At 44.9% G+C, this 16,180-nt stretch overlaps 1 protein-coding gene across 1 annotated transcript in view; it reads right to left on the bottom strand.

The window, feature by feature from the left end:
- Nucleotides 1-4,298: 4,298 nt before the first annotated feature.
- Nucleotides 4,299-16,180, bottom strand: part of AK7 (adenylate kinase 7) — a 77,778-nt gene continuing 65,896 nt past the window's right edge. Inside the window, exons 16-18 of the mRNA XM_006159967.2 lie at nucleotides 14,865-15,085; nucleotides 6,770-6,928; nucleotides 4,299-4,719 (exon numbers count right to left, since the gene is read on the bottom strand). Coding sequence (XP_006160029.1) covers nucleotides 4,681-4,719; nucleotides 6,770-6,928; nucleotides 14,865-15,085 — 419 coding nt within the window. The 3' untranslated portion in view covers nucleotides 4,299-4,680. The remainder of the gene's footprint in view (nucleotides 4,720-6,769; nucleotides 6,929-14,864; nucleotides 15,086-16,180) is intronic.

Below are 16,180 nucleotides of genomic sequence, written 5' to 3'. Positions count from 1 at the left end.
GTTTTCATCCTCTTAATCCTGTCACAACCAAATTTCAACACATGGATTTGGGGGGCATGCTCAGATTTTGGATGGGGGAAAAAAAAAAAAAAGATAGCCAGCCTTCAGAAAGCTTAATTATGTAATAATGTTTAATGGATCAAACCAGAAGCTTCAAAGTTGCCTTTAAGAGAGTAAATGGGGCCAACTGGTACATGATGGTTAAGGTGGCTGGATCCTACATGGCCAACTGCACAGTTCGAGACCCAGATCCAGCAGCTTGGAGAACACTTTTGGCATATGTATGTGCATTTGTACCCAAAATTCCAAGAGGAAAATGGAGAAGGGATTGTGGTGTGCTCATCTCCTATTAGGGTTGTTTTCTCATCTCTCTCTCTCCCTCTCTCTCTCTCACTCTTTTTCCAGCAAGCACACATGCTCTGTAGCAAATTTTTAGAAAAGCATAAATGCCCCTAACTTACAAATCCAAAAGAGTGAGTATGTCACTGTATCTGAAGAGGAAATGCATCAAGGAGAGACAGAAAGATTATCACTGTCTATCCAAATGATGTCCAGAAAAGTAACCCCCCCACACACACACACACAGGAAGTAGCAGAACATTGAGCAGGAATAGAGGGGTGGATCTGCCAAGCTGAAGAGGCCAATTCCTTGTCCTGGTCCTGGTCCTGGTTTTACATTCCCAGCATGTCTGATCATTTGGCTTCTCATAAGATCTCTTCCAGGAAGAGAGTGTACTGGTAAAGTGGGTGTAAGTATCAGCCTACTTGACTATTATGTTTATTTTTTCTTACCAGATGTGGCCCCTAGATCATGGGCATCCAAACTGTGAGCCAAATAAACCTATGTTTTCAAAATCATCCAGTTTGGGACCAGATGACATAATAGTTATGTTGCTGGACTCCCACGTAGTCGACCATGGTTTGAGTCCTAGACGTGGAGGCTTAAAACTTATGCTGGGCACGTGTGTATGTGCCCAAGATCCCAAGAGGAGAATGGAGGAGAAGGGATTGCAGCATGGCCATCCCCCCAGGGGGTGATTTCTTGCTTTCTGTTTCTGTCTCCAGCAAGTGCAGGTGCCAGATAGTAAAAAATCTCTTAAAAAAAAATATCCAGTTTGGGGCTAGCAGATGGCACAGTGGTTATGTCGCTGGACTCCCACATGACAGACAACAGTTGGAGTCCCAGACCCAGTGGATTAAAAATCATGCTGGGGGCGTTACCAGCAGTTGGCGTAATGACTTAATGACTATGTCACTAGACTCCCATATAGTTGGCCGTGGTTCGAGTCCTGGACCCGGTGGCTTAAACTCACACCGGGCGTGTGCGTGCCCAAGATCACAAGAAGAGAATGAAGGAGAAGGGATTGCAATGTGGCCACCTGGGGATGGCCACTTTCTGTCTCTGTCTCTCTTTCTGGCAAGCACCCATGCACCCTGTAGCAAAATCCTCTCCGGAAAAAAAAAAAAATCATGCTGGGTGGAACCAGCAGAGGGGGTAATAGTTATGTCACTGGATTCCCACATAGTTGACCACAGTTAGAGTCTCAGACCTGGCAGGTTAAAACTCATGCCATGTATGTTCAAGATCCTAAGAGGAAAATGGAGGAGAAGGGATTGTGATGTGGCCATCCCCTCTGGGGGGAACGAGAGGGTGGTTTCTCACTTTCTGTTTGTCTGTCTCCCAGTGAGTGCACATGCCCTATAGCAAAAATCTCTAAAAAAATAATATTGGGCACAGTGTGTGCATGCCCAATATCCCAGGAAGAGAATGGAGGAGAAGGGATTATGACATGGCCATTCCCATGGGGGGTAATTTTATAATTTCCCTTTCATTATGTCCCTCTCTCCTTGGCGAGCATGTACACCCTAAAGCAAAAGACCCTAAAAAAAAAAAAAAATCATGTTTTAGGGATTTTCTGTTATTAGCACAGAACAGAATAAAACAGTCTCAAAACCAGAATATATAAAGAACTATTACAATTCAACAACAAAAAAGATGAACAAGTCATACTAAAAAAATGGTCAAAGAGCTTGAATACACCTTTCTCCAGAGAAGATACCCAGTCAGCAAGTATATGAAAGGATGTCACAATATGATACCACCTCACACCCACTAGCATCGCATTTTAAAAAAATAAAATGAGTACTTGGAAATTAACAAGTTTGGGTGAGGATGCGAAGAAATGGGAGTCCCTCATGGATTGAAACAATGTAAAATGGTGCAGCCGATGTGGAAAACAGTTTGATGGTTCCTCAATTAAACACAGAATTACTGTATGAAAGAAATTCTAGTTGTCTACCCAAAAGAATTTATTGATGTCCAAACAAAAACTTGTGTGTGAATTAATGTTCATAGCAGTTTTAGTCTCAGTAACCGAAAGGTATAAACCACCTGAAAGTCCATCAACAAATAAGTGTTAGACAAACTATGGTATATCCATACAGTGGAATAGTATTCAGCCATAAAAAGGAATTAAATATTGGTAAGCACTACAACATGAATGAACCGTAAAAATATTATGCTTAGTAGAAAGAAAACAGACACAAAAAGCTACATATTGTGTGATTATATTTATCAATATATAAACTACCCAGGATAGCCTACACAGCAGATTCATCACTGCTAGGAACTAGGTGGAAGGGATAATGTGGTATGACTGCTTAATGGGCTTCCATTTGGAGTGATGGAAAGTCCTCCATCCAGATGGGGATAATGAGTTTACACTCTTGTGAATGTACTGAGTGCCTCTGAACTGAAGTTTAAAATGGTTACAATTTGTAACCATTTCATGTTAAATTAATTTTACCATGATTTTGAAAAGACAGTGCAGTTGGGGACCAGCAGTTGGCATAATGGCTATGTCGCTGGACTTCCAATGTAGTCAACCGCAGTTTGAGTCCCAGATCCGGTGGCTTAAACTCACAACGGGCGCATGTGTGTGCGTTCCCAGGATTCCAAGAGGAGAATGGAGGAGAAGGGATTGCAGTGTGGTCACCCCCCCCCCAAGGGTGTCTTTCTGTATCTCTCTGTATCTCTCTGTCTCTGTCTTTTTGGCCAGTGCACGTGCCCTATAGCAGAAAAAAAAAAGACAGTGCAGTTATATTATGTTTTGTTTTTGGTTTTTTTTGGTTTTTTTTAGGTTTTTGCTATAAAGCATATGTGCTCACCAGAAAGGAAAGACAGTGAGATACAGAGAGAGGGAATATGAGAAATCGGCTCACAGGAGATGGCCATACCACAATACCTTCTCCATTCTCCTATTAGGATCTTAGGCGCTCCTGCACACGTACCCTGTGTGAGTTTCTTTTCTTTATTTATTTATTTTTTAGAGGTTTTTGTCTTAGGGTGCATGTGCTTACTGGAGAGAATGAGACAGAGACGGTGAGAGGGAAAGTGAGAAATCACCCCCCAGGGGGATGGTCATGCCGCAATCCCTTCTTCTCCATTCTCCTCCCAGGACCTTGAGCATGCACACACACGTGCCCGGCATGATTTTCAAGCTATCGGTGGATTCCCACATGGCTGTCCAGGACCAAAACTATGGTCAGCCATGTGGGAGTCCAGCAACGTATTTGCTACACCATCTGCTGGCCCCATCCCTCTGTGATTTTCAAGCTACCAGGTCTAGGACTCCAACAGGGATGGACCATGTGGGAGTCTAGCCACTTTAACCACTGCACCACATGCCGGCCTTAGGCAGCATTTTTTAAAGGGAAAAATATAAATGTCATCAAAATCTAATTTCTCACTAAGATAATTCTAAGAATTGTATGGGATGTTTAGAGCTATTAAAACCATATGGTTTGATAGCTTAAGTATTAAATTAGTTTGTTGAAATATTTAGCAACTTACTAATTATCACAGCTATTAGAATTACTCATCCTTGGGACCAGCAGTTGGCATAATGGCTATGTTGCTGGACTCCCATGTAGTCGACTGGTTCAAGTCCTGGACCCGGTGCCTTAAACTTACACCAGGTGCGTGTGCATGCGTGCCCAAGATCCCGAGAAGAGAATGGAGAAGGGATTGTGGTGTGACTGTCCCCCCCCCGGGGGTTGATTTCTTGTTTTCTGTCTTTTCGGCGAGCGCAAGCGCCCTATAGCAATAAACCTCTCAAAAAAAAAAAAAAAAAAAAAGACTCATCCTTTTGCATGAATTTTTTCCACTACGATGTTTATAGTTCTCTCTGACTCATTGGCTGGGATCCTGACCCTAAATTCAAAAGCAACCTTGTCGAAACTAATCACATCTGACTTACTGTGACTCAAAAGGGCAAAAATCTATTATAATTTATTTCCATTTCTGTTATTGGGGCCACAACAAGTATAAACTCATTAGCCTCGATGTTAGAATAATGTACATTCTGATTTTTTTCATGTTACAAATTAAATTACTCTAAGCATTATAAGCAGAGGCAGAATCCTTAGAACTGACCTAAGAATGAAATGTTAAATCAATATTTGTCCCATGAGCTAAACACAGGTGCCTTATCAATTTACCTTTCAAATACAGTTTTAATGATGTAGTCATTCATTGATATGCAGCTTTTCATAGAACACTCATTTACAAGAAAAAAAATTGTCCAAAAACCAGGAAAGCATTTTTAAAAGCAATGTTTCCAATTACAATGTTAAGTTGATCTCTAGCTCTGTAGTTATAAAGTGTAAGATCTTTGGGTTTCACTGCATCTCAGGATTGTTCCTGAAAAGGTATTCAGCCTATAATTAAAAGACAGGAAAAAAGGTAAGTCAATAATCTACAACATATCTGTCACCAGTCATATACGTGCACTACTAACGTTTACAGTTGTATTTGTTCGTTCGTTTTTAATTGGCTATAGAGCACATGTAGTCACCAGAAAGAGAAAGGGAGAAAGAGGGGGCAAGTGAGAAAGCACCCTCCACATGGGGGATGACCATGCCACAATCCCTTCTCTTCCATTTTCCTCTTGGAATTTGGGGCACTCATGAGCACATGACTAATGTGTTTTCCAAGTTACTTGAACCACATATTCAGCCATGTGGTATCCAGCCTCTTTAGCTGCTGTGCCACTGGTTGGTCTAATGTTTACAGTTTTAAAAGTATGTAAATGTGGGGGCCAGCTGGTGGTGTAATGGTTACATCCCTGGACTCCCACGTAGTCATCCGCAGTTCAAGTCCCAGATCCAGTAGCTTAAAACTCACACCAGGCGCATGTGTCTGCATGGGCATGCGTTCCCAAAATCACAAGAGGAGAATAGAGAAGGAATTGTGGCATGAGCATCCCCTTTGATGGTGGTGGTGGTGGTGGGGGGTAATTTCTTGCTTTCTGTTTGTCTCTCTGGCAAACACTCATGCCCCATAGCAAAAATCTCCATAAAAAAATCTTTTTAAAAAAAAGTATGTAAATTTTTCTACTTTCAAATGAATAATAAAAATCTTATTATAAACTGTTAGTGTATTAAAAGCTACTTCCCTGATAACCAGGCATATCATTTCTCTACCTCAACTAGTTTTCTATTAAGATTAAGGAATATTTTATTTTTATAAAATTTTTGAGAGGTTTTTGCTATAGGGCGCATGTGCTCACCAGAAAGAGAGACAGAGAGACAGAAAGCGAGAAATCACCCCCCAGGGGGAATGGCCATGCTGCAATCCCTTCTCCATTCTTCTCTCGGGATCTTGGGCACGCATGCACATGCGTCCAGCATGAGTTTTAGCCACTGGGTCCAGGATTCCAACCATGGTCAACTACATGGGAGTCCAGCGACATAACCATTACGCTAACTGCTGGTCCCTGTTTTCATAAATTTTTAAGAAGTAAGGGCTGGGATCAGCAGATGGCATAATGGTTATATTGCTGGACTCCCTCGTAGTCAACCGTGGGTTGAGTCCTAGCGCTGGCGGCTTAAAACTCATACCCTGGGCATGTGTGCATGCATGCCCAAGATCCCAAGAGGAGAATGGAGGAGAAGGGATTGTGGCATGGCCATTTCCCCTGGGGAGTGATTTCTCTCTCTCTGTCTCTCTCTGTTTTTCTCGCGAGTATACACACCCTATAGCAGAAACCTCTCAAAAAAATTAATACATTTAAAAAAAATAAAGGGGCCAGCAGGTGGCATAGTGGTTAAGGTGCTGGACTCCCACATGGCCAACTATGGTTCAAGTCCCAGACCAGGCAACTTGCTTTCTCGCTTTCTACCTCTCTCTCTCCCCTGGTCAAATTAAATAATAATAATAATAATAATAATAAATTGCTTAAAGGGCTGACCCCACTGTATAGTAGTGATGCACTGCTCAGGAGCAGCTGGATCCACATGGCGACCTTGGTTTGAATCCCTGGTCCCATGCCCAGGATCCATCAGGATGCAGGACTGCAGTAGGGAATCCGTGTGACCAGACCAGACCCTGTGGAGGTGTTCTTGTCTGTCTCTCCCTTTTTCTCTAACGTGCATACACATGATTTATCATAAATAAAGAAAAAGGATTTTTTTAAAAGCTTTTGCCTTAGGGCACATATGCTCATGGGGAGAAAGAGCGAGAGAAATGGAAACAATGAGAGCGAAAGTGAGAAATCACCCCTCAGGAGGGATGACCACACCACCATCCCTTCTCATCCATTCTCCTCCCAGGATCTGGGGAATGCACACCCTCGCCCCCGGCGTGATTTTTAAGCCACCAAGTCCAAGACTTAAACCCCCAACCATGTGGGGGTCCAGTGAAATAACCGCTATGCCATCTGCTGACCCCAAAAAGAGTGTTTACATTGAGAAAACTTAAATCTCTTACCAGAAAGTCAACAGGGTCATCCGGTCTGACCTTACAACATTCATTCAGACCTTGCATGAGAGTTGGCATCACGTAGGTCATTAAATAGTTTCTCAGAGGAATAGACTGAGCCTCTAGTAACTCTCTTTCTTCTCTTTTCACTTCCTCTAGTCGTTTATTCTACAAATAGAACAGTTGGGGGTGCATTAAGTATATCGTCAGAGAGTGGAGACATCTCACCCCGGAGTGCGCACTAGACACTGCTAAAAATGGTCACCGCCTGATGCTAAGGAGGACTCTTCCAGTCAGCAGAGAAGAGGTGCAAGTCGTGTCATAACAATTGAGTAGTCCCTTAGAAAACAATAGTCTGTAATGAGTTGATGCCTGTTCATTTCAAGCTGCCCAGAAGAAGCAAAGTGAGAAAAATGAAAAGGAGGGGCTGGTATCGTGAGAGTGCTACTTAAAGCCTGGAGGTTATCGGTACCACGACATGTGCTACTCCTGCTTCGGCACACAGTCCCTCGCTTAGGGTTAATAATTCCAGATTTCCTTTTATTTTTTTTTATTTTTAAATCGTTTTCTCCTTTAAAAAAATTCCTGGGGCTGGCAGGTAGAATGGTGGTTAAAGGCACTGGATTCCCACATGCCTGACTAAGGTTCGAGTCCAGGACCTGGTAGCTTGCTTTCTCACTTTCTCTCTCTCTCTCTCTCCCTGTCCCTTTCTGGTCAAATTGAAATAAACAAATGAATAAGTAAGTAAATAAATAAAGTTGAATAAAATAATTCTTTTTTTTTTTTTTAATTCCTATAGGGCATGTGTGCTTGCTGGCAAGATACAGAAAGAGAGAGGTGTAGAACCCTCCTGCGTTGGGGGTGGGGAGAGTGGAGACCATGCAGCAGTCCCTTTTCTTCCATTCTCCTCCTGGGATTTTGAGCATGCATGTACACTCACTTGGCATGTTTTTCGGGCCACCAGGTCCAGGACTGAAACCATGCAGTCAGCCGCCTTAGTCACCATATCACCTGTCTGGCCCCAACATTGCCTTTGAGAAATCTCCCTTCTCAGCCTAGTCTTTTGGTGTGGGTGAGACTTAAGCCTATTGATCCTGCTTGCCTCCTGGCTGTGGATATTCATTAACGATGGTTGAGCCTGGGACCAGCAGTTGGTATAATGTCTATGTCGCTGGGCTCCCATGTAGTCGATTGTGGTTCAAGTCCTGGACCCTGTGGCTTAAAACTCACACCAGGCACGTGTGCATGCAAGCCCAAAATCCCAACAGGAAAATGGAGGAGAAGGAATTGCGTTGTGGCCATCCCCCCGGGGGTGGATTGCTCACTTTCTTTCTGTCTCTCTGTCTTTCTGGCGAGTGCACATGCTCTATAGCCAAAATCTTCCCCTCCCCCCCCAAAAAAAAAGAAACGATGGTTGAGCCTAAGAGTAAAGCCAGCCATGGAGGGTAGAACAGAGAGGGAAAGCCCAGGTCCTTGGTAACAGCATCTGAGCCACCATATCTAGCCTCTCCTAAAACCAGCCCTACCCCTGAACCTTTCTGCCATATGAATCCATAAGTTTTCTTTATGTTTAAACCACTTTGAGTTTGCTTTTCTGCCATTTGCAAGATTAAAAACCATAACTGATATTTGTTTGATAGGAAGCTTTTCCTCAGCAAGGCTCTACACTCAGAAATCAAAATGGAAAAAGACTGATGGATTTGATTACATGTAAAGTCTTCAAAACTTTCATAGAAAATATGTGCTATGGGCCAGCCCACGGCCTGGTGGTTAAGGTGGCTGGATTCCACATGGCTGACCTCATAGTTCAAGTCCTAGACATGATGGCTTGAGAAATGCTGGGTACGTGTGCATGTGTGCCCAAAATCCTGACAAGAGAGAGAGAGATGGAGGAGACGGGATTGTGGAGTAACCATTCCCTATGTGGGATGCTTTCTCCCTTCCTCTCTGTCTTGTCTTTGATGAGTGCAGATTCTCTGGCAAAACAAAAACAACAAAAATTGTAATGTGTATTATGGAAAAACTATGCATGGATATACATTTTTTGTGCCAAAATAATTCCATTTTCCATGAAATTTTCAAGTACCCTTGTGTAAGTTTACAACTCTTGTGTGACCAGAGATAAAAAACATAAATAACATTTAAAAAAAAAATTGATGGGGCTGGCCCCAAGCCTAGTGGTTAAGGAAAGCTGGACCCCACATGGTCTACCACAGACCACAGTTCAAGTCCTGGCCCTGATGGCTTGAAAAACAAGCTGTGTTTATGTGTTCCCAAAATCCCAACGGGATGGAGAAATGGAGGAGAAGGGATTGCAGCATGACCACACCCTATTAGGGAGGGTGCTTTATCCTTTCTCTCTCTCCTTCCCTATATCTCTCCATCTCTCTAGTGAGCACACATACCCTCTGGCAGTGTATGTGTGCTCACTAGAGATATATGTATCAAAGTTTAAATCATGTCTTATCTGACCCAGAGAATCTCAGGAATTATGCTCAGATTAATCAGGCACTCAGAGATGTGAAGATGTGTGCATAAGGGCATTCCTCTTTTGTCCCTCCCTCCCTCCATCCCTCCCTCCCTTCTTAATTCCTCCCTACCATCCATCCACCCTGCTCTCCTTTCCTTCCTTCTACAGGTATTTCTTGAGTGCCTGTGACACTGCTCGGCACTGTTCTAGGCACTGGAAATAGAGTAGTGAACAACATAAACCGAAATCCCTGTCCTGGTGGAACTGAAATCCTGTGCAGGGAAAAGGCAGGAAACAAGATGAATATATGAAATACAACTGGCCCTCTGGGGCTGCAGGTTTAAGCAACCACAAAAAGAAAATGTCACATTGTTGTTGATGTGTACTATGTAGTTAGGCAGTTAGGGGGTTATGATTGCCTCTCTACTGAACATGTACACTTTTGGGGGGGTCATTATTTCCTAAACAATTTAGTATAACAACTATTTATGTAGCATTTGCATTGTATTAGGTATTATAAGCAATCTAGAGATAACTTAAAGTATACAGAGACCGTGCGTAGTTAGGTGCAACGCTGTCATTGTACAAAAGGGACTAAAGCATCTGTGGATTTTGCAGTCTGCAGGGTCCTGGAACCAATCCCCGTGGATCCTGAGGGATGACAACTATAATGTATATGGCATGTTAGATAAAGTAAGTGTGAAGAGGAAATGGTTAACGTGTAACAGGGGAGATGACATGGAGGGAAGGGCAGGGGTTGAAACTTGACATACAGTAACCAGAAGAAGTTACGGTGGAAAGATGACTAGTAAAGAAGTGAAGCAAATGATGGGAACCAGCAGTTAGCGTAATTTATGTAGCATTTGCATTGTATTAGGTATTATAAGCAATCTAGAGATAACTTAAAGTATACAGAGACCGTGCGTAGGTTAGGTGCAACGCTGTCATTGTACAAAAGGGACTAAAGCATCTGTGGATTTTGCAGTCTGCAGGGTCCTGGAACCAATCCCCGTGGATCCTGAGGGATGACAACTATAATGTATATGGCATGTTAGATAAAGTAAGTGTGAAGAGGAAATGGTTAACGTGTAACAGGGGAGATGACATGGAGGGAAGGGCAGGGGTTGAAACTTGACATACAGTAACCAGAAGAAGTTACGGTGGAAAGATGACTAGTAAAGAAGTGAAGCAAATGATGGGAACCAGCAGTTAGCGTAATGGCTATGTCGCTGGACTCCCATGTAGTCGACCACGGTTCGCGTCCCGGACCCAGTGGCTTAGAACACACGCCGGGCGTGTGTGCGTGCGTGCCCAAGATCCCGAGAGGAGAATGGAGGAGAAGGGAGTGAGGCGTGACCATCCCCCCTGGGGGTTGATTTCTCACTTTCTGTCTGTCTGTCTGTCTCTGTCTGTCTGGCGAGCGAACACACCCTATAGCAAAAAAAAACTCTCAAAAAAAAAAAAAAAAAAAAAGAAGTGAAGCAAATGAGGAAGTTAGTTGTGTAGGTGGCACAAAAAGGCCGATGGGGCATTGCTTGAAATTGGAAAATACTAGAAGCAGCCAGGACATAAAGTATCTTGGGACTGCAGTAAGGATTTTTGTCTAACTGTGACAGACAGCCTGCGAAGAGTTACATACAGAGGATGGTGATGTGCATTTGCACTGAGGAAGGGGGCCACCTGACGACCGCATGTGAAGAGACTGGAGACAAAAGGGTAGAGTCAGGGAGACCAGCAAGAAGGCACAACATTCTGCTGGGGGGACAGCGCCCAGCAGATGGCATAGTGGTTAAGACTAGACTCCCACATGGCCCACCATGGCTTGAGTCCTGGACCTGGAGGCTTGAAAAGCATGTGAGGCTCATATATGTGCGTGCCCAGAATCCTAGGAAGAGAATGGGGAAGGGATTGCATGTAGCCAAACCCCTGGGGGACAGGGGGTTCTCATTTTCACTCTCACTGTCTCTCTCTCCGGCATAATTCTGCTGGGAAACATTTACCTTGATCATAAGAAATGGAAAGCTGTGGGTGGGTTTGAGTGCTATTTTTGGAAGCAGAATAATAAGATTCAGTGAGGTGCAGAATGAGGAGGGGTGGAATGGGATTGACCACCTAAGTTCGATGGATAAATGGGGAAAAATCAAAACAGATCTCAAGGTCAGCATGCAGTAAAATGTTACCCATTTATCGACCAGTAGCACAGCAGTGACAACATTCTGTAAGACTGATCCACCTGAGAGGGTTCTGGGTTTGCATTAAAAACCTCCCTGGGGCCGGCAGGTGGTGTGGTGATTAAGGTGCTGGACTCATACATGGCCGACCAAGGTTTAAGACCCAGACCAGGTGGCCTGAAAAATCATGCCAGGTGCTTGTGCCTGCGTGCCCCAAATCCTGGTTATGAATGGAGGAGAAGGAACTGAGGCATGGACATTGCCCTGGGAGGTGATTTCTCACTTTCCCTCTCTTGCTCTCTCTCTGTCTCACTCTCTCTCCAGCAAGCACATGTGCCCTCAGTCAAAAACTTAAAAAAAAAATAATAATTCCAAAAAGTTCTCTCTGAACACAGTAAGCACATGTGTGCTGGGCTGGCTGGGGCTGGAGGTGGATCACGGCATCAGGAACCTTTTTTTTTAATTAATTAATTAATTATTTTGAATTTGACCAGAGAAAGGGAAAGTAAGAAAGCAGTCACCAGGTCCAGGACTCAAACCATGGTTGACCATGTGGGAATCCAGCGCCTCAACCACCACGCCACCTGCCAGCCCCAGCATCAGGAATCTTTTGAGGGTGCCTGTCTCTCTCTTTTTCACATATGGAAGGAAGAAATAAATGGACTTACCAAAGGTCACACATATCAATACTCCTGACAACGGCTAATCTTTGTTATTAATACTCAGTAGAAAACCATGGACATCTTTTTAGTGGTACATATGACAGAAAGTTAAGAAACGACCGACTCTAGGGGCGTCTCCACGGCATTTCTCCACAGCAGGGTGGGAAGTAGGACTGATCTGAATGGCGTTCCCAGCCCCACCCACAGGCTCCCACGCACACGTGCGCGCTCACCCACTCCTCCCAGCGCGCTATCTTCTCTGCAGTCTCCATGGCCTCGTTGTGCTCGCGTTCCGCTTCCTCGGCAGCCTCCTTGGCCAGCCGTTCCTCCGCAACCCTCCGCTCCTCTTCTGCCTTTTCTTCATCTGTTAAGCCATAGTTTCGAGGCTCTCCAATCTCTTTGATGAGCTGTTTGATAGCAAGTCTGTTCTGAGCATCTTCAAGTTTTCCTACATCTTTAAATGCCACAAGAGAGGAGATGAACACATGCTTACATTCTAGGCCTGCCTGCAGTTGGGGAAGTTCTTTTTTTTTTTTTTTAAGAGAGAGAGTCTTTGCTATTGCTATAGGGCATGTGTACTTGCCAGAGAGACAGAGAGTGCAGAGAAACAGAAAGCAAGAAATCACCCCCTCCCCAAGGAGGGATGGCCACACCATAATCCTTTCTCCTCTGTTCTCCTCTTGGGATTTTTGGCATGCACGCATATGTGCCTGGCATGAGTTTAAGCTGCAGGGTCTGGGACTTGAACTGCGGTTGACCACGTGGGAGTCCAGTGATGTAACCATTATGTCACCTGTTGGTCCCAGGAAAGTTCTTTATCACTGTAAACTTGTGATAGTAGATTATGTAAATCACCTTGAGCCTTCCTTTTCTAGTTCCCAGAATGGTGTCCCACAGTCCGGAGTCTGAGAGTCATGGGAGGAAGGTGTGGGGTCGTGTTCGGTTGGGTCTGTGAGTGCTAATGAGCACTGATTTGAATGGATGCATGAGGGAATGGGTCACCTGAAAAGTAATGAGTGCTCCATCCCTGGAAGGATTCGAGCAAGGACTGAGACACTTCCTTCAGAGTTCCCAAAGAGGAAAGTTCTGAACCTGCTGGAAGCCAGGCAGGGTGACCTCAAGGTTCCTTCTGTTTTCTGTTTCTGAGAATCAGTGCTTCTGAGATATGTTTTCAGTTCATAAAACACTAACTATCTCAGTTCATCTACTTGAATAGGAAGAAGTCCAAACTCCAGAATACCTGCCTAATGTTAATATGAAGACCAAAGAGAAGAAGAAAAATAGATCTTGGGAACCAGCAGTTAGCGTAATGGCTATGTCGCTGGACTCCCACGTAGTCGACCTCGGTTCGTGTCCCGGACCCGGTGGCTTAAAACTCACGCCGGGCGCGTGTGCGTGCGTGCCCAAGATCCCGAGAGGAGAATGGAGGAGAAGGGATTGCGGCGTGACCATCCCCCCTGGGGGGTGATTTCTCGCTTTCTGTCTCTATGTCTCTCTCTGTCTGTCTGGCGAGCGCACGCGCCCTACAGTGAAAATCTCTCCAAAAAAAAGACTCCCACATGGCCCACCATGGCTTGAGTCCTGGACCTGGAGGCTTGAAAAGCATGTGAGGCTCATATATGTGCGTGCCCAGAATCCTAGGAAGAGAATGGGGAAGGGATTGCATGTAGCCAAACCCCTGGGGGACAGGGGGTTCTCATTTTCACTCTCACTGTCTCTCTCTCCGGCATAATTCTGCTGGGAAACATTTACCTTGATCAGAAGAAATGGAAAGTGCTATTTTTGGAAGCAGAATAATAAGATTCAGTGAGGTGCAGAATGAGGAGGGGTGGAATGGGATTGACCACCTAAGTTCGATGGATAAATGGGGAAAAATCAAAACAGATCTCAAGGTCAGCATGCAGTAAAATGTTACCCATTTATCGACCAGTAGCACAGCAGTGACATCATTCTGTAAGACTGATCCACCTGAGAGGGTTCTGGGTTTGCATTAAAAACCTCCCTGGGGCCGGCAGGTGGTGTGGTGATTAAGGTGCTGGACTCATACATGGCCGACCAAGGTTTAAGACCCAGACCAGGTGGCCTGAAAAATCATGCCAGGTGCTTGTGCCTGCGTGCCCCAAATCCTGGTTGTGAATGGAGGAGAAGGAACTGAGGCATGGACATTGCCCTGGGAGGTGATTTCTCACTTTCCCTCTCTTGCTCTCTCTCTGTCTCACTCTCTCTCCAGCAAGCACATGTGCCCTCAGTCAAAAACTTAAAAAAAAAATAATAATTCCAAAAAGTTCTCTCTGAACACAGTAAGCACATGTGTGCTGGGCTGGCTGGGGCTGGAGGTGGATCACGGCATCAGGAACCTTTTTTTTTAATTAATTAATTAATTATTTTGAATTTGACCAGAGAAAGGGAAAGTAAGAAAGCAGTCACCAGGTCCAGGACTCAAACCATGGTTGACCATGTGGGAATCCAGCGCCTCAACCACCACGCCACCTGCCAGCCCCAGCATCAGGAATCTTTTGAGGGTGCCTGTCTCTCTCTTTTTCACATATGGAAGGAAGAAATAAATGGACTTACCAAAGGTCACACATATCAATACTCCTGACAACGGCTAATCTTTGTTATTAATACTCAGTAGAAAACCATGGACATCTTTTTAGTGGTACATATGACAGAAAGTTAAGAAACGACCGACTCTAGGGGCGTCTCCACGGCATTTCTCCACAGCAGGGTGGGAAGTAGGACTGATCTGAATGGCGTTCCCAGCCCCACCCACAGGCTCCCACGCACACGTGCGCGCTCACCCACTCCTCCCAGCGCGCTATCTTCTCTGCAGTCTCCATGGCCTCGTTGTGCTCGCGTTCCGCTTCCTCGGCAGCCTCCTTGGCCAGCCGTTCCTCCGCAACCCTCCGCTCCTCTTCTGCCTTTTCTTCATCTGTTAAGCCATAGTTTCGAGGCTCTCCAATCTCTTTGATGAGCTGTTTGATAGCAAGTCTGTTCTGAGCATCTTCAAGTTTTCCTACATCTTTAAATGCCACAAGAGAGGAGATGAACACATGCTTACATTCTAGGCCTGCCTGCAGTTGGGGAAGTTCTTTTTTTTTTTTTTAAGAGAGAGAGTCTTTGCTATTGCTATAGGGCATGTGTACTTGCCAGAGAGACAGAGAGTGCAGAGAAACAGAAAGCAAGAAATCACCCCCTCCCCAAGGAGGGATGGCCACACCATAATCCTTTCTCCTCTGTTCTCCTCTTGGGATTTTTGGCATGCACGCATATGTGCCTGGCATGAGTTTAAGCTGCAGGGTCTGGGACTTGAACTGCGGTTGACCACGTGGGAGTCCAGTGATGTAACCATTATGTCACCTGTTGGTCCCAGGAAAGTTCTTTATCACTGTAAACTTGTGATAGTAGATTATGTAAATCACCTTGAGCCTTCCTTTTCTAGTTCCCAGAATGGTGTCCCACAGTCCGGAGTCTGAGAGTCATGGGAGGAAGGTGTGGGGTCGTGTTCGGTTGGGTCTGTGAGTGCTAATGAGCACTGATTTGAATGGATGCATGAGGGAATGGGTCACCTGAAAAGTAATGAGTGCTCCATCCCTGGAAGGATTCGAGCAAGGACTGAGACACTTCCTTCAGAGTTCCCAAAGAGGAAAGTTCTGAACCTGCTGGAAGCCAGGCAGGGTGACCTCAAGGTTCCTTCTGTTTTCTGTTTCTGAGAATCAGTGCTTCTGAGATATGTTTTCAGTTCATAAAACACTAACTATCTCAGTTCATCTACTTGAATAGGAAGAAGTCCAAACTCCAGAATACCTGCCTAATGTTAATATGAAGACCAAAGAGAAGAAGAAAAATAGATCTTGGGAACCAGCAGTTAGCGTAATGGCTATGTCGCTGGACTCCCACGTAGTCGACCTCGGTTCGTGTCCCGGACCCGGTGGCTTAAAACTCACGCCGGGCGCGTGTGCGTGCGTGCCCAAGATCCCGAGAGGAGAATGGAGGAGAAGGGATTGCGGCGTGACCATCCCCCCTGGGGGGTGATTTCTCGCTTTCTGTCTCTATGTCTCTCTCTGTCTGTCTGGCGAGCGCACGCGCCCTACAGTGAAAATCTCTCCAAAAAAAA

The sequence above is a fragment of the Tupaia chinensis genome, unplaced genomic scaffold (genome assembly GCF_000334495.1).
Source record: "Tupaia chinensis unplaced genomic scaffold, TupChi_1.0 Scaffold000671_1, whole genome shotgun sequence".
Taxonomy (NCBI): domain Eukaryota; kingdom Metazoa; phylum Chordata; class Mammalia; order Scandentia; family Tupaiidae; genus Tupaia; species Tupaia belangeri.
The sequence above is the reverse complement of the archived record's forward strand: the minus strand, read 5'-3'. Positions and strand labels throughout refer to the sequence as shown.